General features: G+C 40.8%; 1 protein-coding gene and 1 non-coding gene across 9 annotated transcripts; both read right to left on the bottom strand.

Annotated features, from left to right (window-relative positions):
- Window positions 1–624: 624 nt before the first annotated feature.
- On the bottom strand, window positions 625–16,614 carry CFAP418 (cilia and flagella associated protein 418). 8 transcript variants are annotated; one of them, XR_008839910.1, is made up of 9 exons: window positions 16,425–16,554; window positions 14,704–14,803; window positions 12,269–12,339; window positions 11,697–11,762; window positions 10,794–10,889; window positions 8,723–8,854; window positions 3,970–4,074; window positions 1,529–1,832; window positions 625–1,026 (listed from the first exon to the last, which is right to left on the bottom strand). XR_008839910.1 is itself a non-coding variant. In XM_056485464.1 (7 exons), exons 1-7 carry the CDS (start codon window positions 16,523–16,525, stop codon window positions 7,480–7,482), a joined length of 579 nt encoding a protein of 192 aa, XP_056341439.1. In that variant the 5' UTR covers window positions 16,526–16,554; the 3' UTR covers window positions 5,235–7,479. The 8 variants fall into 8 exon arrangements, 2 of the variants coding, with proteins under 2 accessions (XP_056341439.1, XP_056341437.1); XR_008839909.1 differs by lacking the exons at window positions 625–1,026; window positions 1,529–1,832; window positions 3,970–4,074 and adding exons at window positions 5,235–5,632; window positions 5,730–5,800; window positions 6,427–7,492; XR_008839911.1 differs by having other exon boundaries at window positions 625–1,832.
- A 101-nt stretch (window positions 16,615–16,715) lies between these two features.
- Window positions 16,716–16,797, bottom strand: TRNAS-AGA (transfer RNA serine (anticodon AGA)). Its single transcript has one exon. It is a non-coding gene; the product is annotated as a tRNA-Ser (tRNA).
- Window positions 16,798–26,659: the final 9,862 nt, after the last annotated feature.

The raw sequence follows: 26,659 nt of genomic DNA, 5'->3' as shown, positions 1-26,659 counted from the left end.
AGTGAGCAGGCTCCTCAGTGCTCACTCACACCTACCTGCATGGCAGCAACTTACTTGATGATGCTTGTACACAAATATGTTAATGGTCTATAGTTTACACACAAGTGCTGAATCAGAATATGATAAACAGTGGAAAGATTTTCTTGAAAACATCTTTGCATGATGTTTGTGTTAAGAAACACAACAGCTGTGGCTGCCTCACTTGTGGCTGTGCTCTCAGACCTTTCAATCTGCAAATGCACACTTTTTATTTTTTCCTCAGCAGTAGAGTTTCCAGCTCAGAAAATTTAAGGCTGCTGAAAACAGAATTGCTTTTCTTAGTTACCCTTCTTGGACTATTAGATGTGGCCTGTGACCTCCTAGGGCCAAGGATCCACAACTCTAGAGAGCACGCCTCAGAGAAGAACTCAGTCTCCACCAAAATTTAGAAGGATGGCTGTCAAATGCAGCAGCTGAATTGGCTAGATTTATTGAGAAACTAAATTTACTTCCTCAAAGTTTGCATTGCAAGCATGCCCTGAGCCTTTCCCAGGCCATTCAGACAGAGATAAGGATTTTTCTGGAGAATGAATAAGCATAGTTTCAAGTCCATAAAGAAAACAACAGCCAACAGGAGCTGAAAAAAAGTGTGGGAAGCAAGGTTTTATTTTAAAATGTATGAAGCATGAATGTGCTCACTTAAAGTAAGACTGTCAAAAATACCACCAAGTGCCTAAAGCCCACTGTGCTGTTAACTTATTGCAATTCCCCCGTGCTCTCCCGTGTTCTCCCACGTATTTCTGTTCTTGGCTCAGCCACAGCCCAGCCCAACAGCCTGCAGGGAGAGAAGGGTGTTCCTCCCCTTCCTCCTGGAACTCACTGGGCAGCTGGCATGGAACATGTGCTGTCCCTTTCTTTGATGTGTACCCAGCCTTTCTGGTGGCAACCTGCACCTGGGTTTAGCCTGAGCCTCCTGCAGGGTAGTCCTGTCTCAAGCAGAAGGCAATGCCTCCCAGCCCGATGCTACTATCATCCATTTGAGCATGGCTGTAGAAAAAGGAAAAGATTTAATTCCACAGAAGTTAATGTACTCTCATTTTCAGCCCTTAGTCCTTTAAATAGCAGGACAGGAAATATGAGTAACTTGCAACATCTGACAGAAAAGGAAAGTAGCTGCTTCATTCTTTTATGGCCTGTTACCCTATTGAACAATGACGTGAGAATGTGTTGGGACAAATATGATGAGGTGCTCTCTGCCACGAGGTGCCCATTAGGCTGTTTGTTTTTCCCCTATTTAAAGGTGTCACTTGCCTTATGCTGGATCCTGAAAATACCCAAGGTAACCACATGCTCAGCACTGGCTGAGAACACGGAGTAGAGAATTGTTATTGCAAGGTCTGCCAAATGATTTGACATCTGGAAATTATCCAGTTTACAAACATACACTTTATAAAGAAGTAATGTTCTCCAGGTTTTAGGAAGGATTTGCAATATACCACAGAGGAAAAACTCTCTTGCAAAACGAGAATGATTAAAGATTTTAGCTTACCATAGCAACCCTGGCGTGGAGCACCTGGCTGGATACTCTGGTGCTAAGACTGCTGACAGCTGTGTCACCATGTCCTGTGCTCAGGAGATGTGTGGTACCCAAGTTCAGCGAGCAGAACAGATGGACCCCAACATCCTCTTGACTTGAATTATTTTAGCCATTCAAATCCAGAATGTTGTCTTTGCAATGATCCAGGGCAGATTGCTCTATTGCTGTTCAGGACATGGGTAGACTCTTTTATACCACTGTCCTTTTTCATAGTTTGTTTGTAGCTTTCCTCACTGGAATGGAACTAAAGATAAATCTAGCATGGAAGATGGGGATGGGGAAAGGGAAAGAGAAAGGGGAAAGGGAAAAGGAAAAGGAAAGATGTTTCAGAAATATGTGTGAAGATGCAACTAAAAGACTGCTTTAAACTGCCTCCAAGTGACAATTTTAGCCAAAATAATTTCCCAGTATTCTTTGGGGAAGACATGAGAAATGAGAGTCATCATTCATAGAAAAATCAGTGTGGAGGAGCCTAGCACTTTGTGTCACTTCAGCCACTGAGCAGAACATATTGATGGAATGGTGCTTTGCTGTGCTTTAGACTCAGGGCAGATGGATTTCCCAAAATATACCCACACATAAATCAAAAGGAAAATTACATTGTTAATGAGCAACTGATTACACTTGAAATAAATGTTTTGAAGCCAAGTATCTGCCACATGTAAACAAGACATCTCACTGATCCAAAGCACATAAGACAATGCAGCAACAGCTTTTATCTCTGAAGAGGTGGAACCCGAGCTGTGCCAGCACTGATTTAAAATCGGTAATCTAAAAATTAAACCAGGTATTGCAGTGAGTATTTGGATTCAGGAAAGGCTTATATTCCTTTATGGCTAGTAAGACTAATAATAACTCTTACTATGACAAAGTTTTTGTTTTTAAAGACACACATCCTCCTACTTCAGCATGCAGATTAATCTCTTCCTGCAAGTGCCAGTAACCCAGACTGAATGAGACTGTAATACACAAAGCATTATTTTGGATAAGTGGTCCCCAGATATAATCCTTCCTAAACCCATCTGCACGTGTAAGATTGTACTCTGATTACACTGATGAGAATGGTCTTCCCAGGAAGGGCCAGGCAGCTATCACAGCCTGCTGTAGCAATTTATACATTTTTCCTTATCAGCATCCTGAGCAGCCCGCTCTGCCTAGATAAGGAGTTTGATGCTAAATTCAACCTTCCTGTCTCTGGCTTCCCCCTTCCTGTGACTGCTGTTTACATCAGGGCAGTCAGGACATGGAATTCAGAGCACACTCAGACTGCTGACTACCCCAAAGCTCCTAGCTGAAAGATGTATGCTCACTATCACATCTACTGCAATGTCTTAGAGTAAGGCCATATGGATTGCCTTTAAATAGAGATTGAAAAATTATGTGGATACTTTATAAATATCACCTATCACCATTCAAGAGTGAACATTTTTTCCCCTCTGCAGGCAATCACATTTTTTAAGCAAAGGAATTTAAGGTACTAAGGAGCTAGAATATTATGTGCTGGTTTGACTGCTGTGAAAATGCCTTTCTTCCTCTTTGCCTCCCAGTTCTTTAGCAAAAAGTTGTGAAGCTGCAAGGGTTTCAGTTTTACTAAACTCTCTTTAAGACCTTCAATATCTTCTGCTAATATTTGAATAACAGTTATAAACCACTGTCTAAGAGGGTTTTACAAGCCCTGAATATCTTAGCTCTTATATCTAAATAAAATATCTATGTTAGCTATTATCTCTAAAGCCTATCAACAGGAAACAGATTTCAAAGTACTACAGGAAACCCTGAAAAGGGAATGGGGGGATGGATTCAGTCCCATCTTCTGGGCAAGCCTGTGGAATTGCAGTCATAAAAGATTCCTAGAAAGGACACCTCCCATGTGGAGTTTTGTCCTTGCTTTTGGCAAATAGTGGACTTTTGAACTACTCCCTGCAGCATGGTATTTTTATTTCTTTCACTTACATGTGTCTTTAGAAGCAAACAACAACCAATGGCTAACTTCTTATATGAAAAAATGTTTTATCAAAACATACATGAAACTTCTCACAATGTACTACTCAGCCTTGCTTGTTCCTTTCTGCTCTATTAAACTTTTAATTAAATTGTTTCCCCTATTAGAAGAAATCAAGTAAGCAAATAGCGAAGTGTTATACAAATCATTCACCTATGGTGTAACTAGGCTAAATTTATAAATACTCCCTATTTTATGCGTAAAATAAGCAAACTTTAGTTTCATGGTTTAGATACGTTTGTGCTTCTTGTCACTTCTGCAGAAACAAACACAACTTCTGTGGTTATTTGAAATAATATTTACTTCCATCCACTTTAAATCTGCTTTGTACACTCAAACTTTTTGGATTCCCAAAGAACCAGGAGAGTTCAGAGAGTTAGACTTCACTAACCTCAGCTGTAGCTCATGGATGATGGACTGCAGGATGCAGGTCTTTGGATGATTCTCATGCTGTGTCTCAGACTGCTCTGCAGCATCTCTGGTCTACATTGCTTTCCTACATAGAAAGGAACAGCTTTTTTTTTTTTCCCAATTTCTAAATTTTGGACTTCTACTATTTTATTTTAAAGAGCTGTCATCTTGGGTGATTTGTTATATAAATTTGGCATTGAACATTAGAAGATCCTAACGTATGCAACCTCTACTTATCAAAATTATTTAACATTTTCAGGGAAAATTAATTTGGGCAGGGTGAAACAAATTGTGGTATAAAACTTTAGGTTTTCTACTGATGTTATTAGAGCATAAATATACATAAATATGTACCTATGTATGGACATACCGAGAGTTTTTTATGCTGCTTTACATGACAGTTAAAAATTTAATCTGCTTCAGTATGGGTCAAGGACCAATTGAAGACCACTTGGATGAATTAATACAAAAATCAATTAGAATTGCGACAGATCTTGCTACCCCACTGATAATGACACTAGTAAGAGACAAATGCAAGAAGCCTTGGTCTGCTGATGTAAACCACTATTACAGAAAAAAGGAGTATGAAGGTTTGTAAGTGAAGCAGAAGCCTGAACTGTACCTCTCAGTGGTGCTGCTCTGCCCTCTGCAGACCGGATTGTATAATCACATATTAACCCTGATCTCATATTTCTAAAGCACGTCTAACTCAAGAGAGAAATAAGTTATCAAAGTGAGTGAAACACACACAAACATCACTGTGACACTACAAGTCCTAAAATAACTCAGGAGTACTGCTGAGGCAGTGGCTGGTTTCAGAGCTATCCTCACTGTGTCCACACTGCCAATTAAGTTGAGGAAATAATTATTGCCTGAATAGCACCAATGCTTGGAATCTGAAACCAGGATGAGGTACAGGAAATATTTATGTTTGTTACTCTAATATAAGTCACAAGGCATTTATCGATGGCTAAAAAACTAGTTGCAACTCCCATATGCAGAGCTACTCCTCCCTGGTACTATGAACAATTTTCTACAGCAAGACTCAAGGCAAGTGGACCACAGAAAATGCTTGACTGATACAGCAGGCTACCAGCACCCCACTCTGCAAGTTATTTAGCTACATGCCACCCTGCACAGCCCCTGCCTCCACCTTTTATCCTTGTAAACATCCAAAAACTGTGGCAAATGCATCCACCTTTATGAGGTCTCTATAATTTCAGGTGCTCTCCTCATGTTTGCTGGTAAAGAATGTTAAAGTTTATTTCATTCTCCTCTATGTGTTACATCCTCACTGATGTGAGAAAACACATACAACAGTACTTACTGCTTCTTATGAGCTGGACAATGCTTTTGAACTAAGGACATGTCATAACCCTTCAGACAGAAAATATCTTTATAAGGCTTCTCTTGCATAAGAAGAATACAATAGAATTCACACAACACACGATTCAGATTAGTTCCAACTTTTCATTTTATTAAGTGCTGACATTTGAAAAACTTTCTCAAAGCACACATGCCAAACCCGAGGCATCAGATGTGGCCCTAACAATGAGCAGCACCTGATGGTCCTTCACTCCACCTGCCTGCAGTTATCAGGTGTCACAGCACAGACAGAACATCAGATCTTCTGAAAAAGGAGCCTGGCAGGAAGAAAAGTTTGCATATGCAGCTCCCAACATAGCACTTCTTGTATTGTGTGACTACCACATGTGCTGGTTACATGACCCAAAGACTCACATGTCAGGAAACAAGAGAAGTGGCAGTCTTTCAGCAAGTGGCAGCATTTGCAGAGTATCTTCAGCACAAAACTAAAATAGGTTGTTTGAAAAAAAAAATCTTTATTTGATACAATGCAGTGCAGAGCTTGCTACATGTTAAGTTATTATGCTTCTGCAAGTTAACTTTAATAGCAGATTGATTCTTAACAATGACTCTTCTGAACTATATTCACTTTCCATAGTTTGCAGGTAAAACAAGTGAAAGATAAGTCAGAGCAGCATATTAAAATGTGATGGAATCTCATTTTGTCATCCTTCATTGCTTATGTTTTTTTTGAGGGATGTGCTGCAGACTAATGGGACAGGCTAGAAAATTTCCAAGCATATCAGTAGGCAAAACAAAAGTCTTGAATTTTCACCTTGCCCATTTCACAAATGGAAATAGTATTATTATTCTAAGGCAAAAAAAAAAAATGGAGGGAAACAATGGTCACATTTATATTTAGCAACACTGCTCTCCAGTACTCCATTGGACAACAGCTGAATTGCATTCTTAAACAGAATTCTTTACATATTCTTAAACAGAATTCTCTACATAATCCCTGCTATCTCAGATAACCAACCCAGAAATACCACTTAGGGTCTGGGCTACATCTGGAAAACCTTATACAATCTGACAATACCTTCATCAAATGAACATTAACGCTCTATTTTACCTTTCTTTACATTCTTTTCATCCAAGGACTTTGGAGAGGTTTGTAACATATAACTGAAGAAAGCAAAGGAAAGGAAATCGAATCTTAATACTGCTCCTCCTTTTAACAGAGTAATTGTACTTAATGATGTAGCAATTATTCTCTAATCTAGAAATATGATAAATTCTGAAAACCTGTACAAGAACCACTATTACTGTACTTGTTTACAACTTCCCTTGGACAAAAAGCTGTCATATCCCGCCACACTGCCCAGGGCCAGAAACAAGTTAACTACACTTGAATAAGCCTGATTATTCCAGGGGAATGTTCAGGAGACACGCTCCCTTTCCAAGTCACGTAAGACTTGGTCTCATGAACTAAGATGGGAATTAGGATTTTCCCCATTTCCTGCTTATTACAGGTTGCAAGCCCAGCTTGTTTCTACACTGTGGCACAAGTTCCAGAACAATTCTAGCCAAAAGATACCCTGTGGAACTACTTGGTCATGAGTTCCAAATACTCTTGGAACAGAAAAGCCAAGGCAACTCAGCACTTTTTAAAATCCATTCTTCAAGAAGAATGGAAAGCAGGTTTCTTCCCCAGACCTTGTTACCTACTGCTGGGTTCTTACCTTATTCTTAGCACTGATGCTCTTTAGGCATGAAAGTTGCTTGGGCCCACCTGAAGAACACCCAGGAACACTCACTGTGTACAGCCCACACCACAAAGGACAGAAGGGCAAGCAGAGCTCTTCTAGGAGCTGACTGAGAATTAGTCAACTGGTATCCAGTCCTGAACCTGCAGTTTTGGACTCTAGCAGTTGAAACCAGCCTGAAATACTAAATTCTCTGAAAATGATACATGACCCTAAATATGTCTATACCATTATGCCAAGTAGTACCTCTCCAAAGCCAACTCACCTCTGAGTCTACAGCAAGGCTGCATGGGCACTGGAAGGTGCAGTCTGGAGCACTGAAGAAGCACTGCCAGACTTCCCAGGCATACTGCAGGTTCCAAAACAAGCACTCATGGAAGGACAAGGTAGGCAGGGTGCAGAGTGCATGATGCCTCTGATCACTGCTGAGATCTGCTCTTTCAGAGGGCAACAGACACAAGAATCACCTCTATAAGACCATGCAATTGTCTTGGAAAAACTCAGAAACAGAACAAATACAAAGACTGGAACTACAAGCAAAACTTCAGAGAAAGAGAAATGGCTCTGTATATCTAGAATTGCCCAAAGTAATTCTAAATTTATCTATACAGCTACACATACTGCATAGCAAAACCACTGACAGACTTCCCATAAAACTATAGTGGGTTAAGCAAGACAATTCACCAACTAACAGTGTTACTGAGGGAGTGTGTTGAAACATGACAGTTACACTTTCTGAAAACAATTTTTCTTAAAGAAAAGCTGAAGTGAAAGCTAAGTGAAACTGAAAAAAGAATCTGAATTGGAACATCAGTGGGGATATACATTTTTTCACTCTTAAAAGCCTAAGCTTTTCTCCCTTGAAAATACTGATAAAAGAGTAACATACCCTTCAGAATCTCTTTAAAATTGCCTATTTAATAATTGCACAATAACTTGTTCATCTCTTGTGCAGTGAGGAAGAAGAGAAGTTGAAGAAATTCATTGTGGTAGAAGTCCTTAGTCAGCAGAAAGTGCTCTGAAGAAAGCAGTAGGAACTGGAAGAAAGTTTTCAGCACCTGCAGTTTTGGCTACCAGTGGGTAAAAGAAGTAAAGCTCTGGGGTGTGCTGAAATCTTTAAGATGAAAGCTGATCTCATAGTAATTTTTTAGGAGATAAATAACCACTTGTTCATTAGCAACTATGAGCAAAACAGAACAGCAGGATTCATGTCTGTGCAGAAATTCATATGCTTGTGATGAAAACCACCATTTTGAGTCCTGGATTCTGCAGACATGGGAAATAACGCTCTCTGCTAGATGTGAGGAACAGTCTCAAGGAGCTTTGCCCAAGCCCAAGTGTGTTATTTCCTCTTCTTTTCTTTAACACTACTGAGTATGAATTTAACCTCATTTAGCTTCCAGAAAGCCTCCAAGTTGATTATTTCTCCTAATAATTCAACTCCCCACACTGCTTGCAAGACAGATAAATTAAAAAAACCAAAATGTTTTCAGGTTGAAATCTGGGTATTATAATCTATTTCTAGATCTAAGTATTTAATTTTCTATCTGTTCTCAGAAAATTGGGTAGGAAACACATACAAATTGATTTTAAGAGGCATTTCCATATAAGTAATTATCCCACACAAGGAGACTTCATTCTCCATGTTTACCACAAACCCACCGAAGCCGTGGCTGTGTTTGGAGGTCAGTTAATTCTTCAATGGATCTCCAGCTGCACTGACAAGCATATGCACGTGCTCCTTTCTTCTTTATCATCTTTGCTCTTAGTTTACTGAGCTCAGGCATGTTATTCCTGCCAAAAAAGTGGATCTTAGGATCATGCTGGGTTGTTCTGGGTTTTTTTAAAGAAAAAATATTCATGAAGCCATTTCAAATCAGAAGACATCTTAAGGACAATTCTGAGTATCACTGTCATGGATGAATTTAGGGATATATTTGAAATCTGTTTTGAACACAATCCTTTCTGGACAGCAGTCTCAGTGTGTAGTTTCTGTGTTCTCAGATCGACTACAGACTGATGTTTTTGTAAATAATGTTACCTGTTGGGTTTAGAGACTTCCAGAGAAAGCCTCCAGAGAAAGAACTGGGAAGAAAACCAAGCAGAACTAATTCTTGTCTTAAAAAATTACTCAAAAATGTATTTATCTTATCAAATTTGCTGTAAAAATTGCTATGCATAATGGGTACAATTACAGAGTTAAACTTTTCATCAGGAACTGCTGATGAAACAGCAGTTTGCTGATGAATCACTCAAGGTGATTGTTAAAGTGACTGAAATGAAATGGCCATGAGAGGGTAGACTTACATCAAACCAGAAATAATTCCTGTGCAGCCATTAACCATAACAAATGAAAAATCAGCATGCTATGACAAAAACTAGTTGTTTAAAAAAAAACAAGTGAAAATGTAGCATTTTAGCTATCTCTGCTCTTATTACCTCCTCCTGGCCGCTGGACACTGAATTGCTCAAAAACACTAACAAGCCCAATTAAATAAAGAAAACCCAAAACAAGTATAAAGGGAAGAATTTTTAGAAAAAGAGATCACACATCCATTGATGGAAGGAAAATGTTTTAAGTTTGCTTTCTAAAATTCAGTTTTGTCAAAATAAACAGCTAAATATCTTGCTAAAGATTACAGATTTTAATCAATGTTACAAATATCTGATACTAATGCCACGCGTGTTTTTTTTCTTTCGTTTCATTTATTAATTTCAAGAACTGAGAAGCAAAATAATTTTTACTTTGGGTAAATAAAAGAATCCTACTTTTGTTTAAACATTTTCCACTACCAAACTAATCTTAGGAGAATTTTGTAGCATGGTATTTTAAAAGCTGCTTTAAATAATGTGAAAAATAATGGTATTCAATAAGAAACACAAATTTTGAAACTGGAAGAAAAATACAGGAATAACTGAAGATGTAACACAGGAAAAATTATGGAAAATGAGCTGATGTTTCCATTAATGCTCTTCTCTGACAGTAACAACACTATCCAAGCACATACTTTGAACACATCCACCTCTTCCATCAGTTAACAGGCACACACAGAGACTGTACTAAAATAAGAGGAATCCAAATTTGATGATTATTAGGAACATGCCTACTACACTACCTTTCATTAAGTCTTGGCATTAGCTTTAGAGAAACTGGAAATAAGGACTCCTTAGTTTTAAGTCTTCTAAAACTATTTAAAGAATTAAGGACATCACAATATAAGCAGAAAACAAAAATGTCACCTCTCCATTTAACCAAACCTTGCTTCAAGAAAGAAATCTGTTAAGAAATAAAGCTATTTGATTTTCACTGAACATGACAGCACACCTGATAGTGGAATAAAGAACATCTGACTTTAAACCATCACAGTCCCTGTGACTGAAGGTGAGGTGCAAAGCACATGCTGAACAGTCTACATTCATGTTGTGCATGTGGTTGGCAGTGTCCAACCCATCACATGGATTACCTACTTATTTCAGCAATAAGCTGGTTTTTGATGAAACTTGAATTCTTTTTAAAAGCAGAGGGAGAGACATGGGAGAAGAGATAGAAAAGGATGAAAACAGATTTTGGGAGATTTGCTTCCCCCTCCCCACAGACTGTCCCACCTGATCTCAAGCAGCATGCATGTTTCTTTTTTAGGTGACACAGCAGTGCTAAGGGCTTTGCATCTTTCCTGTTCTTACTGAGCCCCAAAGCACAGCAGCACAACACTAATACCCACCCCAGACACACCTGAAAAAAAGATAATCACAGGACTGATCCCAGACGTAGTCATTGAAAAGTGACACACGGAAGTCACAAGCAGTACAGCGTAGCTGATCACACGTTCTGGACAAAGAAGAACAAACAATCAGAGAAGCTGACTGATACAATATACATCCATCATAAATGGGCCAAAGTACAGCAGTCACTCAGAAATACTAGAAGCAATGTCAGCTAATCTTATGCTTTTACATCTCTGGCATGTTCAGAATTATGATATGTGATTTAATTATATGTTCAGGTATTATTTTTACAGATTCCTATCCACACTGAACACATAAAATAAACTGATATTCACTTGATATATTCTCTTTAGTCTTCCTCACTGGTACAGCACCTGGGCAGCACCCAAATATGTGTTGAGTACACAATTACTTACTGCAAAAATTGCCACATGGAAATGCAGTAATGTTCTATAGGATATTGTGGATAAACCATCGAAGTACCTCTTCTGCTAAATTCAGCTGCAATTGCAAAGCACTCTAACCATTTTCAGTTCAGGTTCTGGGATGACTTCAGCCAGCCCACTGATTTAAGTCACACACTTGGCATCACATAGAAAGATGAAGAGAGGCAAGGAAAAACAACAATGAAGCAGCAATTTCCTTAACTACTTATTACTGATTTTTGGTTTCCTGTCTCATTTGCAAGCATCTTTCAACACCTCAAAGAAACAAAAGGTCAAGTGGTCAACAACAGAGGACTGGAAGGAACCAGCTGATTTCAACTGCAAGTTACAGGCAGGCACTTCTTTAGATGACTGTAAGGCTGTCCTACCAGTTCAAATGCAGAATTTTGTACCACTACAGAAAACACAGCTGTGAATAAAAATAATGCTAAAGCAAGTAGCACTTATTTTTTCAGGTTTCCTACCTTTTTGAAATATTTGTTCCTATCCCAGATGGTGAAAGGCTTCCACCCAGGTACACTGGACAGCATCTGTATGGATTCATTAAAAATATTAAATTATAGCAAGACAGGTTGGAGAAAGCAGTACAACATTTATTGTAGTTTAACAGCGTGGTATTTATAAAAACAACCAAATTTAAATACAGGCAAAGCATCCAAATCTTTGTAAACTACATAACTTCAAAATTTTCATTATCAAAGTGTTCAAAGAAAAACTCTATGAAAATCACTCTCTATACCAAATATACAAGGGTGTACATATTGCAGAACTGATAAATGTGTATGCCCATAAGGCAAAGAAAAGTGTTGTTCAATAGCTTAAATAATAAATTTATAATTTATTTTGACCACACAAAAACACATTAACTATTCTTTGAAATTACCTGTTTATCTTTGTTTTTCTTTAAAAATACTGTCTCTCTTCTCAGTATCCTTCTTAAGAAATGTCAACACAGATTAAACAGCAGCAGTATTATTAGACTGATAAGAAGTCATAATCAAGCAATGTCCAACAAACGTGAACATTTTTTACCTACCTTTTCCCATGTGCCTGTACAACAACACCATTTCTTTCAGGTGTGAGACTTGCAGAATTAGACTTCAATTTCTGTTTAAAAACAACCAAAGAATAAAATGCAGCATTACAGCAAAATCACAATATTCTGTTTTACTTAATAAGCAGGAGCCAGAAAATCTCAGTCACAGAAGAAGGTCTCTAAGGCTCAGGGAATTTTCTTGTTCAAGTTTATGAGGCTCTGAACTACACAGGTAAGCAAGGAACAAGGCTTCTCTTCCCATACTGAATTTCCAGCTCTGGCTGAAGGAATTCTACACCACATGATCACGTAAGACTTTACAATCAAGACTTAGTATTTCATGCCCTCCTTTTAATAATTTTGCTTTTAAAACCAGTTATAATTTGGAACCCTCTCCCTTAGTGTTTTTCAGCTTTTGTTTTATTAAAACCCATCAATAGCTGAGATTATTCAAAAAGATAGAGTCTTTGAAAGGTGCACACAGAAGAGTTTATCTGAATTCTAGAATATGAGAACTCTAGATCCTAAATGGGAAGTTCTAGGGATATAAAATGACAAAATTATATGAATTTACTGGCATAATTCTCTCTCCCTCACATGTAAAGAAGTATTTCTTGTTGGTGGAGATTTAGCACTCTGTAAAAAATCAAAGACAAACAAAAGAAAAACAATGTCACTTGTGAAAATAAGGGAATATGCGGGAGGTTATGAATATAAGTTACACCATTTTCAGCTGCTGATACCCAAATGAAGATCTATTTTCAATGCCTTCTATCATTGTAACTGTTTTAAGAATTGAGCTTCATTTCCATCTCCTGCTGTGAAATGAGAAGACATTTGCAGAGGATACAAAACGGGGAGCAGTGGTTGGTGTATCAGATGACTGAGCTGCTATTAAGAGGGACCTCAAATGACTTCCAGAAATGGAGTGAGAAGAATCTCTTCAAGTTCAGCTAAGGTGAAATGCAAACTCCTGCCCCAGGGGAGGAATAATCCTTATGCACAGAACACCATGTGGGCTGACCAGCCAGAAAGCAGCTTTGCAGAGAAGGCTGTGGGAAATTCAGTCGATAACAAGTTGACTGAGAGCCAGCAGCGTGCCCTTGCAGCCCAGAGGGCCAGCAGTATCTAGGGATACAATGGGAGGGATGTTGCCAGGGAGGTGATTCCTCCTCTCTCCTCAGCACTGATGAGACAGAATCAAAGAATAATTTCAGCTGGAAGGGACCTTCCCCTGCTCAAAACAGGGTCAGCTTCAGCAGTTCGCCAAGGACTGTGTCCAGCTGCATTTTGAAAACCTCCACAGACTGAGACTCCACAACCTCTGTGAAGATTGTCCCTGTGTTTGACCACTCTCACAGTAAGGAAAGTGTTTTCTTGTGTGCAGATGGTATTTTGTGTGTTTCAGTGTATGCCCATTGCCTCTTGTCCTGTCACTGTCACTGTCACTGTCACTCTATGAAGGAGAGTCTGGCCCCTTCTTTTATACACCCATAGCTATTTACACACATTGATAAGATGCCCCTGGAGCCTTCTCTTCTCCAGACTGAACAGTCCCAGCTCTCAGCTGCTCCTCATATGACAGGCATTTCAGTCTCTTAGCCATCCCCATGGGCCTTTGCTGGAGGTTCTCCAGTGGCTCCATCTCTCTCTTGTATTTGAGAGACCAGAATGGGTCACATTACTCCAGATACAACTTCACAGACACGTCTGGAGCACTATGTCCAGTACAAAGGAGGCATGGACATAATGCAGTGGGCCCAGGAAAGGACCATGAAGGTCATTAAGGATTTAGACCATCTGACATCTAAGTATAAGCTAAAAGAGTTGGAATTGTTTAGCCTGAAGAAAACAATCATCAGGAAAACCTTATGAAGGTATGTCAGGGAAAAATAAAGTAGCCAGACTCTTCTCATAGAGGATCACTGATAGGAGAGGCAATGGATGCAAACTGAAGTACAAGAATTTCCACTCAAATGCACAAAAAATCTTTACAACTTGTGAGGGTGGTCAAATGCTGGAACAGTCTACTTAGAGAGGCTGCAGTCTACATCCTCAGGGATAACTGAAAGCCATTTGGACACAGTCCTGGGCAGCTGGCTCTAGGCAGTCCTGCTTAAGCAGGGGGCTGGACCAGATGCTCTCCAGAGGTCACTCTTCCAACTGCAACCATTCTGTGATTCTCAGCATTGACACTATGCTCTATTTTGAACTAGCAGTTCCTTTAATTGCCTGTTATTGCCTAGGTAAGAACATCTCTTTATATCTCCCCCGTTCCTCACCACGGGATTACTGCATTTTCCTTTCTGCTTTATTTTCCAAGTTTATTCTACAGCTTGTTTTCATTCATGTTTTGCTTTAAAAGTTTTAGCTTATGGTGCTTTTACATCCATTTGAATCTGACTTGTTCTGAATTTCTCCAAACTCCTACTCACCGGAGGTGTTTTGGTAAAGCTGCTGTCATTACAGATTTCATCAATAATGTCGTCTAGATCTTCTTCGCTGCTGCCAGCCCTCATTAACACTTTAGCTGATCTGAAAAATAAGGAAATCAGCCTTCATTTTTCTAGCAAGACTACAGCAATTCTAAGAGCAGTAAGTTTAAAAATATAAAATAAAATAAAATAAAATAAAAAATATAAAAATTTAAGTTACAGCCTTTTTCCCTTAATATTTTCATAGTATCTCAGGTAGGCCATGCAAATCATGACTGAACAGATGTAAACTGCAGGATAACACCTTTCAGTCGGTTGAGCTGTCCCATCATAGGTCTTATTTTTGCTTGCTTTTTTTACTTCCAACCACTCCCAACTGTGAATAAAACTATGACAGTATAAACCCTGCTACACTTACTGGGCAATTAATTGGATTACCCTGATTTTTCGCATTTAGCTTCAGCAGCAGGAATGTGATAAGGTCAGAGGAAGGTCTCTACTCAAGCTACACAACTGCAGGGTTCCTAAAAGAATTCCTGCATAGCTGGATGCATTTAGAAAGACTACCTGCAGTTGGCTTTTGCTCAAGTAACACTCAAGTCTGCTGCTTGCTATCTCTTCATCAAAGAAAGAGAGGCCTGTAGTACTGCTGCATTAACCAACCAAGAACAAATCTACTCCTGAGAAAGAAAACCATGTAATCTTTTTTTCAAGAAAACCTGATGCCCAGGAGGGAAACACAAGGGCAGGCAAAGATGCCTGTCAGGGCCAGGATGGAAACCTGATGTTTGGGATGGAAGCCTGAGGAAGGCTGGGATGTTGGACACTGAAGGATTGGTAGTGCTGTCAGCAATGACCCTGTCAGGACCAAACTTGCAAAATCACCATTTTGAAAATTGTGGAATTTGAGAAAGTGTAGCATGTAAGTTAAGTGCTTACTGTAGCGGATATGGTTAATAAAGTATGAACAGAAAAATTATGAATACAAAAAACAGACCCGAGGGAAGAGCATGAAGCTGTGTCAGGAGAAGTTTAGGTTGGGTATCAGGAAAAGGTTTTTCACCCAGAGGGTGTTTGGGCACTGAACAGCTCCCCAGGGCAGTGATCACAGTGGTCACAGAGCTCAAGAAGCCTTTGGACAATGCTCTCAGGCACAGGGCTGACTCCTGGGGTGTCCTGGGCAGGACCAGGAGCTGGACTTCCATGATCCTTGTGGGTCCCTTCCAATGCAGAATATTCTGAGATTTCAATGAAACGACTGACGTATCAAGAGAATAAAAACTTTGATAATGCTAAAGTTCTTCCTGCTCTAAATCGCGAGATTTATAGATATTTGAGTCCAGTTATATACAGAGAGTTGTCACGAGGTCAGTTACAGAGCCAACTAATCCCCAGCCCTAACTCAGAGGCAAATTAGTGCAGCTTTTAACGCCATATTTAATCCAAGATTGCGGTACACGCAGGAGACAAAGACTGTCCGAAGTAACTAAATTCGCTGGCACACGGTTTGGATCTTTAAAAAACACAGGCTGCAGGTGACATTGGCGGACCGTAGGCCCGGTTCCGGCTCCTGAACCCGCGTATTTTGGGTTCTTGATCGGTGTGGCCGCACGGAGCAGGCGGGGACGGGCTGCGCGCCCCTCGCTGGGCGGGGAGGGCTGTGAGGGCTGTGAGGGCTGTGAGGGCTGGGAGCGCGGCGGGAGAGCGGCGGGAGCGCTAACCTGCCCTCCTTGGCCGCCGCGGGCTGCTCCTCGCTGCCGCCATGCCGCTGGCACAGCCGCCTCTCCACCTCGTCCAGCAGCCGATCCAGATCGTCCGCCATCTTGCCGCCGCGCGGTTGCCAAGGCGGCGGCGGCGGCAGGGGCGGGGTCTGCCCGTCCGGCCGGGCCGGGGCGGCTGTGGGGCTCCTGCGGGATCGGGCCGCGGCCGCGCTGCGCCGTTCCCGGGATTCGGCAGTGAACAACGGAGAGGGAAAGGAAAAAAAAGGAAAAGGAATGCCGCAGGATCGCGGCCGTAGTCGGCAGGATTCGAACCTGCGCGGGGAGACCCCAATGGATTTCTAGTCCATCGCCTTAACCACTCGGCCACGACTACGCATGTTGTAAGAGGCCTTTCCACCTTTATATGACTGATTACACAAAAAGGAGTGAGGTTTGGAACTTCTCTCTGTGTTCCTCACGGGGCGCAAACGTTTAAAATAGAGGTTAGACTTAATGCGTCTCTTTTGCAGTTCAGTGGGCTGGCTGTTGGTCTGTTTAGAGCAAAACCAAACGGTTAGGCGTTGCAGAGTCCCGCGGGAAAAGCCTCTTTTTTTTTTTTTTACTGTAATTAGGAGCAGTTGTGGAGAGGGCGGCCTCAGTCCCCTTGAAACCAGCAGCACTGCCCAGCTGGCAGCCCCCATAGCGCCAGGGGAGTCGGGGCAGGCGTTTTTGAGGAAAGGCCCATACAGGTGGCTCTCGCCAATCGCCCTGTTAATAAATCCAGAAAAAACGTAGGAGGTGTCAGTCACAGTGTTCCAATGCCAGCTGCACCTCCCCTCTCGTCAGAGACACACGGGAGGTGAGATATCCGAGGTGAGCACACCACCCACAGTGTCAGCGAATGCTGTATATTATTATATTTATTTAGAAATAAAATGAAGCAATTTAGAGAGAGAGTCCTGTTAAGCTAAACAGAGCATTGCCATCTCCTCAGGTCAGCTGACACAGAAAGCACAGTGCTTGTACCCTCACGTTGCCAAGATGGCTCAAAATTTGTCAGCCTGTGATGAGGTGGGGCCTGCTGTCCATAAGAGCTCCAAGCAAGGCCTCTCGGTAACAAGGTATTTTACAATTCTCTGGGTATTTCAATGAATGAGTTGCAAGCCCTGTCTGAATTCCTTGTACTTAAGCTTTTATTTCATTGTTCCATTTTCCTCCCCACATATCTCAGGTCGCTGTTAATGCCGCCACTCAATCCAAGGGGGTTGGATGATGCTGGGGGAGATGTGTTGGGTCAAAGAGTTGTGAGCCTTTGCTGGGCTGATGTGATGGAAGAAACTAAATAGTGTTGATGCTGCTCCAGCTCTTTTAAGTGGTCCCTTGGCCAGGACTCTGTGTCATGTAGGTAAATTCAATCCAGAAGAAGTGGATTTTTGGGTGGAATTTTTACATTCATCTCTTGCAGCTGTGGAGAGTTTAAACTAATCACAGTTCTCCCCAGTATGCTATCATCTCTGTAATTTGAAAAAGGATCAGGAGCCCACAGGCTTGGAAAATCTTGAAGAAAGTCTTGTCCTGAAATACATCATCACATGTGGAAAAGACCACTTGCTGCATCATCTTAAAGGAGCTTAAGAATGCCGAAATCCAGTATCATTCTGGCATTCTTTCAAATGGCCTTAGAAATCTGAGTACATTCTCTTTTGACTGCAAAACAGCTTCTTTCCCTTTCCATCAATCCTGTGGCTGTCAGTGTGTCTGTTGCAAGGTGCCAAAAATGTATGGGGTGTCTATGGGATAGCAGTGCCAAAGTCAGGGTGCCTCGAGGCCTTCTCCCATGAACTCGTTGCAGTATTTTCTCAGTTGGAAAGCATTTGAAACAAAAAAGAAAACAAGAAAAAAAAAAAAACAAGAAAAAAAGAAAAAGAAAAAAAAGCACGGACCTTTTAAAATTGTTGAACTGATTGGCTTTGTGCAGATTGCTGCCTGCTGTTTAGATCCTTGTTGTTCAAAACTTCTGAAAGGTCTGATGCAATCAAAGAGACTAACTGGGTCAAATTGATTCCAGACTAGTCCCTGGAATCACACTGAGGTGAATCTGACATACTGGGCCTTCAGCTAAGCTGTGGCCAGGAGAAAGGAGTTGAGGTCATGCCCTGAATTTTGTCCTCTCTTAGGAAATCAGTGAAGTGGCTTGTTCAAATCATGTCTCCTACTGACTGCATGGGTGCAAATGGAAAGGTTAGTGATTGCTGAGGGCTGGAAAAGCACAGAATGACCACTTTGATGATGATGCTGGCATCTTTTTTTCTTTTTTTTTTTTTTTTTCTTTTTTTTTTTTTTTTTAATTTTTTAAAATATACTATCTCAATATATCCTTAGGAAGAGAGGACAGAAAGCTGGAAGGCTGTCCTGGGTGGAAGCCATAATGTTCTCTAATCCTCAAGCTACTGAAAGCTTTCACAGTGGTGCTGATAAAATGGGATTTTACCACAGCAGTGATGAAGACAAAAAACCCAACTTTCTAGGGCAGGATGTTAATTTCTCTCTCTTCTGTTTTCTCTGGGTACCAAAGGGAGCCTGAATTGAGGTTGACCAGAACTCTTCTCAGCCCTTTTCTCTGAACAATGAATTCTCTGGAGCTCAGGTAATAATAAGAGGTCAGCAGAGCCAGGTAATACCAAAGTAATTTCCCAGTGCTACCCGTTGCCAGACAAGAGGGAAATGATTGCAGGGAGGCACTCTTCTTTTTAATGTGGTGGTAAGATGCTGCAAGCCTTTCTGCCTTGCAGTCTCTTGCCCCAGAAGTTGGGATGGAGGTAATGCAGTGACTGCCTTTCCCCAAGGTAGAACTGTACAGCTCCTTGCTCCCAGTTATAGGGTATTACTCTAATCCTGTTCCTCATCACAATCCAGGGTAACATCATTTTGAGTGACACTGTTAATTTCTTATTAATAGTACAGTGTGTCAACATGAGAAAATTCAGGGCTAAATCTAGATTTTTTGCCTAATTTTAACCACTAGCAAGCATTGCTGTGAAGGAAATTTTTCTACTAAAGATAGCAGATTGGGAGACAACTTCTTGAAAGACGTCTTGGCAGCCAAACTAACAGTGTGTGCAAGATTCTTCATGTAACACTGGTTTGTGATGTTAAGAGACAGCCTCGGATCAAAGGACAGTTTAAGCTGGAGGCTATCCCAGTCTTGGACTTCACTGTAAATCCTTCCACCGAAGGTGCCAGCTCAGAGGGTGGATTTTCAGTTCAGTTTGCTGGCACAGCTGCCTTACCCATGAGGGGCATGAGGACTGGAACAGCTTCCAGTTACTTCCAACCTTCCTCTCAGTTAATAATTTCAAGGTTAGAACACGGTTAGAGCAGCCACCACCTGTTGCCTGGGCTGCACAGTTCTCTTGTAAAGAAAACTGTTCCTGAGAAGAGCAGGTAAGTGTTCAGAATGACAATCTTGGCTGTGAGGTATAAACTCACTTCTGGATGTTTGTAAACATACATACTCACTTTCAAATGAGTGTGATGTAGTGCTTACCAAGAGAAGCAGAAGATTTTTCAGGGCAGTATGCAAAACAAAAAAATACTTTTCTGGGGGCCTTTTAATGAACATGGCATAATCCTCAAAGCTTCTTAGAACCATGACATTCCGATCTCTGTGAGGGCATAACAAACATTGGAAAGTTGTTTCTGGGAAAAAACCTGTCAGCTTGTAAGGCTGTGTAACAAGGAGGTCACACTTCCAACTCAATGATAATTATGTGTAACTTTGAATAAAAGTGGTGTTGCTGGGCACTGTGCAACTTTACTGCACCTGCTTTCTCTGGCACCAAGGGTGTCAAGGGTGTAAAGTGGAGCAGAGGGAGGCACATGGGGATAAAGCAGGTCAGTGCAGAGAACACATCACACGGTAAAAATGTTTCCATTTAACAGATAGAAATAATAAGTAGTAGTAAATATAAGATAATTGGCATGCCAGGAAGGACTAGGCTGTGAGAATATTAATAGGAAGAGAAAGCATCAAGCACAGAGGACTGAGGACTACTATAGAAAAATCCTTCCTGCTTGCTGCCCATTGCACAGCTGTGGTGAGACGAACACCATGTAAAACCAGCCTTGCTGAGGGAGCTGAAACCAAAGCAGAGATAGTGTTCCATCACCCTTGCCAAGGCTGGAAAATATTTTCTGGGGATGATTCTCCAGAAGAGTTGTGAGCTATGAAAAACTATCCTGTAAGCCACAGGGGCATGGTGTGAGTGTGCATGTGGGGGTGAAGGTGCTGTTTATGTGAACTCCACACTAATATCCAGCTCCTCAGTGGGGCTGATTTAGATTTTTCTTCCTGAGGCCCTAGGATACTGCATCTCAGGGAGACTGTGAGATGTGGCAGCTCATGGGTCTGGTGTTGTCACACATCAGTTTCCAGATATACTTCTTTGTTTCACTGCACAGCAGTGCACTTTGTTTCACTGCATAGCTTCCTTTTCTCAGTACGAGAATCCTGGTCAATGAAAAGATACGTTAGGCAGAATCACACCTGTATAACATGAATGTGTGATTTTTGTGCAATCTTTTACAGTTAAAAGACTTAAAAGAATGGCTAGAAGAGCAAAGTCTTTTTCAGATGAAAGCTTCTTCATAAAACCTCCCTCTAGAAGCCCAAGTGCTAAAAAGAGATCTTAATGTCTGTAAGTGAGTAATGAGGTTTTCATTTGGATTTTAAATCAACAGGTTTTTTTTCCAGTGCAGTTTTCAAAAGAAAGAATGTTTAAGGGCAAAGTGAAAATTAAAAGATAGGACCTCACTGATTTCAGCAGGGTCAGGAGTTCATACAGAAGGTGAAAATCCAGTCCATCTCATTGCAAATATCTGTTCCTTGCTGGAGGATTGGAACTGGTAGCTCTCCTTCCAGCTCCAGTCTGTGTCTCCCAGCAGAGGGCATTGCAGAATGACATTACTGTTTTTCAGAAATCTGGCAGAAGATAAACTGAACTTCAAGGGGTTGTTTGGCCGGTCTAAAATTAATTTTCATGACCTCTGCTGGAAAAGTAGATCATCAGTCGTTTAAAACCAAAAGATGCTGCTAGAAAACTGTAGCTGGAAGATAAAAGGAATTTTCCTTGCACTCTAAAAAACTCTAATGCCTGAAAGAGAAAGCAAATGCTAGAAAGCATTTGTTCCTCAGTTTCTCTGTCACACAAATTATTTTCGTGTTTTAGATGACACTGTAGGCTGAATTGAAAAGACTTGTTTCATGTTTCATGTTCAGATCCTCTTGACATTCTGTAAAAAATAATAAACTGTTTCCAATGAAAAATAAATGCAGAATTAAAATGATAATGATATAAGCAACAAGGAGAAGAGAGAAACTTCAACCTTTGCAGTAGATGTGGATAACAGGCATAATTTAAAATAATGAGGTAAGAAAGGAGATTTTTCAAAAGACTGAGGTGTGTTGTATGTGAAACCAAGAAACTACAGGGTACTCTGAGCAGTGTATAGCCTTCAATGCAGGCTTCTCTCTTCCCTGAGCCCTGCATCCCCCCACACATGACACATCAGGAACACATTCAGGGGCAGACAGGGCAGTACCAGTCAAGCACACAGATCTTCTGACCCTGTCTCCACATTCTGGCTGGTTCTGTCACAGAGCAGTTGTGCCAATCCACCTTCTGGAGGCAGCGTACATGGATTCAATGTACATGAGCAGGTTGACTCCATAACACAGGCATTCTGTTAAATCTTTGTCTACAAGCAGTGTTCAGTCCTGCTTATTGTATGGTCACCCAGCAAACTGAGCACCCAGCACATACCTTGGCAGAAGAGAGTGAGGGATTGAGGGCAGGAGAGGCTGAGAAATGTGTGGAGCAACAGTACGTTCTCTTGATTAGCATTTGTTCTTTGACAGGTCACAAGAGGATTCAGCGTGTTTGAAAGTAGTCATTGTAGTTTTATGGTGGAGAAACTGAGTCACCCAGGTGATTGTAGCCTGACCCCCCAGACTCATTAGATAAAATCAGGGTAGAAGTACTAAGAGCACTCCCATCTCTCATGTTGATAAAGTCTCAGCTTTGCTGTACACTCACAGAGCTGCACTGTGTCTACGTGCTGTGGTGAGAAATGCTTCCAAGTCAAAGAAGTGCAGGTGGGCAAGAGTTAAAGAGCAAATTCTATCACCTTGATTCTTGATAACATTCTCACTCAGGTTAATTTACAGTGTTAAAACCAAAGGGACTTGAACAGAGCAAAGGTCCTGAATCTGAATTTCAATGAGTGATATTGAGGGAGTAGTTGGGGGTATTTTATACATACCCTAAAAATGCCTAATAGACATTCAGCTCTGAAGGACTTGAAAGGACTGTAACCTTTCCTACAGTTTAACAACACATTTCTCCATAAAACTAACTTAAGAGAAATTCCCTGCATTCCCACACTGAACATTTAGCAGTCTTTTCAAACTTATGATATAGCAGTAAATATAGCTTATAACCATAAAATTAAGGTTATGTAGGCTTGTAACTTTTTATTTTATGCTAGCTCTGTGGGCCACTAGCAGTTTCTATAGAGGTTGCTGTCCTGAAGTCTGCAATGAATTACATGAGTAAACTAAGAAAAAACAAAACTCCTAAGAGTAAGAAGAAACAGAAAACAACGCTCAGTCTTTAAAGAGACACATTGGGTGTTTAAGGGGAGAAGGGAAAACAAAAGGAACTTCTCATGCTTTGCCATTTCAATTTAAGACAGTCCTTTGTGCTGTACAGGGAACTTGCTAGTATACATAGCTGTGATTGCACTCATGGGCTGTTTAATGGCTAGGGAATAACTCAAGAAAAGGTGATAGATCTTAAAAATAACAAGTAATGTTTTCTTGGAGTGCTGCCAATGAGATTCTGACAACCTATGCCAAGTGAAGCTCTGATGAACAAAATTTAGGTGATTTTTACTGTGGTGTAAATAAAATTTGTTTCCGTCTAGCTGCATCCTTGCAATTTATGTTACAGATTGATTGTGAAGTTACAGAACCTCTGGTTTCTACAGAAAATGGGCTCTGCTTTTATGATATGGTTTTACAGTGCCTAGAAAACCTTTGACTTTCCAGTAATATAACTATAAAAGATAAAAGATAGTTAGCTTTTCTTTTTCTAGTAATGACTGTAGACTGTAGAGTTAAGGTACCTCAGCTTTTGAGTTCCTGAACAGAAATTCTTTAAAGTCCACTGCTTTTAAGAAAATAGGTCATCAGCATTTTTGAAAATTAGCCCTCTGTAGGGTAGATTTGTTACCTCCCACTACTTCTGTAGTCTTGAAAATTTTGAAGGCCAAGAGCCACCTAATGAACAGTCTTGTACTGTAAATCTGTGATTACAAGCATTTGGACAGCATAGAAATTGGATGCATCTTTAGTGGATCAGGCCCTTAGCTAAAAGAAATGCAGCCACAGCAGAAGAGGGTTAAGGAAAGGAGCAATTAATTTAGTTTTCCAATAGTATTGCAACAACACGGGCATCATAATTTAAAAGCCTTTGGAACAGTCTTCTTAATTTCCTCCTATCCCACTCCCTCAACTTCTTGTCTTGGTCTGGCTTTTGTTCACTTCATGCAGCCTGCCAGACCAACCTGGGCCTGCCTGAACCCAAGCAGTTGATCCCTGACGTAATCCCAAATGGTGACCTGTGAGGCCGACCTCAGGCTTTGCCAGGCGGAAAAGGACCCACTTGGTTTTAAAGTGCTGGCTCTGTTTTGCGAAGAGCTGGCAAAGTATGTTTTTCTTTTTACTTTTATTGCTTGTTCCAAAGTCCGTGGAGGATACACAGCTGGCTGGCAATACCACAGCTAATTCCATGGCTGCAGAGTCTTAAAAATCCTCTGGTGGTGATGCTCAAAAGCACAGGAGTAGTGTGCACTGTGCAATATGTGTGCTGCCTACAGACCTTCGTGCTCTCCACAAATGCACATTTGTGAGGTGTTTCATTAATCTGTGATGGAAGTAAAGCAGATGTTTCTCTAGATAGCAAGTTCTAAGTGCTCCTGATCTATGTCAATTCTCCTTTTACCCCCCTGCTTCTTGCTCTTTGTGTCTAATGCTACCGGAAGTGAATGATAATTCCAAACCTGTTTTACAGTTTGGAAATTGCTTGTATCTGGGAGAGAGAAAGCTGTTCTTTTGAAACTCTTGAAATAAATATTCAGGTTCCAAATTAATTAATTAATATTTTTGTCTTGTTCAGTTGTTTATTGATTATAGTTCTATTTTCTCTGGAGTATCTATGTTTATGGCCTTCCTTTTTCCTTCTTGACATCTGTGTCTTTGCAAGTAGTCTGGAAAAGTATGCAGGACAAAAAAGAACACACATTTGCTGAAATTTCATCTAAATCATAACACAGAAGAGCAGCAAGTAGAGAAATAAATAGTAATAACCCTTTTGGAACTAATCTCATCTCTCTCTTCTGATTAAGGGGAATTGCAAACATAATACATGCCTCTGTAGTAGCAATCCCAAGGACAATTGTATGAAACTTGGCAACTAGACAGGTCTCCCAAACACTTGCTGGTAGCTAGGATGAGCTAGTATGTATTTTCCTGTTGTTGGGTAAAGTCACCCACCCAGTCTTTACACAATGGCTGCCTGTGAGCACTGAGGTGAATTATCTTACTGTGAGCATTACATAGCTCATCACCTTCAGTCAGCTAAATGTCAGCACGTCTTAATAGCATAAACAAATCAGGATGTCTGCAGCTGAGGCTCACACTTCAGTTAGATTTATGTCTCCAGACATGAAAGTTCTACTTCATGTCCTTAGAGGAACAGGACAGTCCCAGCTCTCAGGGTAAGATCCCTAAAACCTCAAAGGAATGCATCAGAGCATTGTTTCTTTCACAGGTTGTGGTTGTCCCTTCTTTTGTGGCCTGCATTCCCAAGACCTAGAGATTCGTTCTCCTCCTGAAGGTGTGAAAAATCCATGCTCAATTCCCTCCTTGCTAAGAAAAAAAAAAAAAAAATCCAGAACTATTTTTACCACCCATTTTGGGAAAAAGATTTTTCTCTTTTTTTTGAGGAGGTGTTCTTAGTTCCTCTTGTGGTGAAAACAAGACTCAATGTCTACCATGTAATGCTTTTTAATTGTTATATTAATGAAATTGCCTTTGATGTGCTCTTAGGGACTTCTCCAGTGTTTCCAGAGTATTTAGAGTGATTTTTTTTTCACATTGAAGAATTAATGGATAGGAAAACATCTCTGTAGGCCTAAGAGCAGAGACTGGAACATGAGTCCCACTTTTTCCAGGTGAGTCTCCCAGCAGGATATGCAGCTGTGTTTACTTGATTTTCACCAGTAGAGGAGTGAGCTGCTCAAGTGCTCTATCCAGTAGAATTCTGCATAAGACACTGATGGTAGAATCCTGTGCTACTTTTCAAACACCATAATGATCTGTAGTTCTTTTCTGAAAGGGCTTCAAGAGTTACTCTAGAGCTCTTGATCTCAGGCATGTGTGTTCTGCAGCACAAAGGAAAGGAGCTTCAGCTGTGGGGTGGAAGGAGGCTGCTAACACCCTACTGCTGCCCATGTTTCATGTTAGCTAGCTCTAGATATATGTCCCCTTGGTGCTGAGGGTGTTGGGCCCCATTCCTGGGATTTCTGACTCAAACTGCATGTGGGAAGCCTAGCACATGTGGGGAGGGGCTGTTTTCTATTTCACCACCAGTAATTCAGGCAGTGTGGCTTTTGGCATTCAGTCCTTTCTTGCATTGTCAGAACCACACAGTTGCCTGGTGTTGTGATTCTTGGTTGCTTGAGACTAGAGTCTAGCTATGCAGCTGTTCATGTCTATCTCAATGGGTTGGGATTAATTAATCTCTTTCTACCATTTATCTGGGGAATACACTTGGGAGGAGATCCAGCTCCATAGTATTTTTATTTGTAGATAATCCAAGTTTTAAATATTAGTTATGTACAAGGTATAACCAGGTACTCATTTGATGGATGCTGCCTAAGTCCACCCTGAAACAGACATCCATCTTCTTCACTCAAGGCTTCTATGAGGCCTTTCCAGTTGTCTCTGCAGTGTACAGTAGAAATCTTGACTGAAATTGGCAATGTGATAAATAAATGCAATGTGGTCCATGACTGAGGTGAAGAATGGCCTTAGATCATTACCGTAATCAAGTATTTTTAGCTGCAGTTTCTCTCTGTGGAACACATGATGGGCAGTGGTCTTTCATTTGGTGATTTGGCAAAGTAATGAGGAG

Source organism: Oenanthe melanoleuca, chromosome 2, assembly GCF_029582105.1.
Source record: "Oenanthe melanoleuca isolate GR-GAL-2019-014 chromosome 2, OMel1.0, whole genome shotgun sequence".
In the NCBI taxonomy this organism is placed as follows: domain Eukaryota; kingdom Metazoa; phylum Chordata; class Aves; order Passeriformes; family Muscicapidae; genus Oenanthe; species Oenanthe melanoleuca.
Note: the sequence above shows the minus strand (reverse complement) of the source record. Positions and strands in the feature narration are given on the sequence as shown.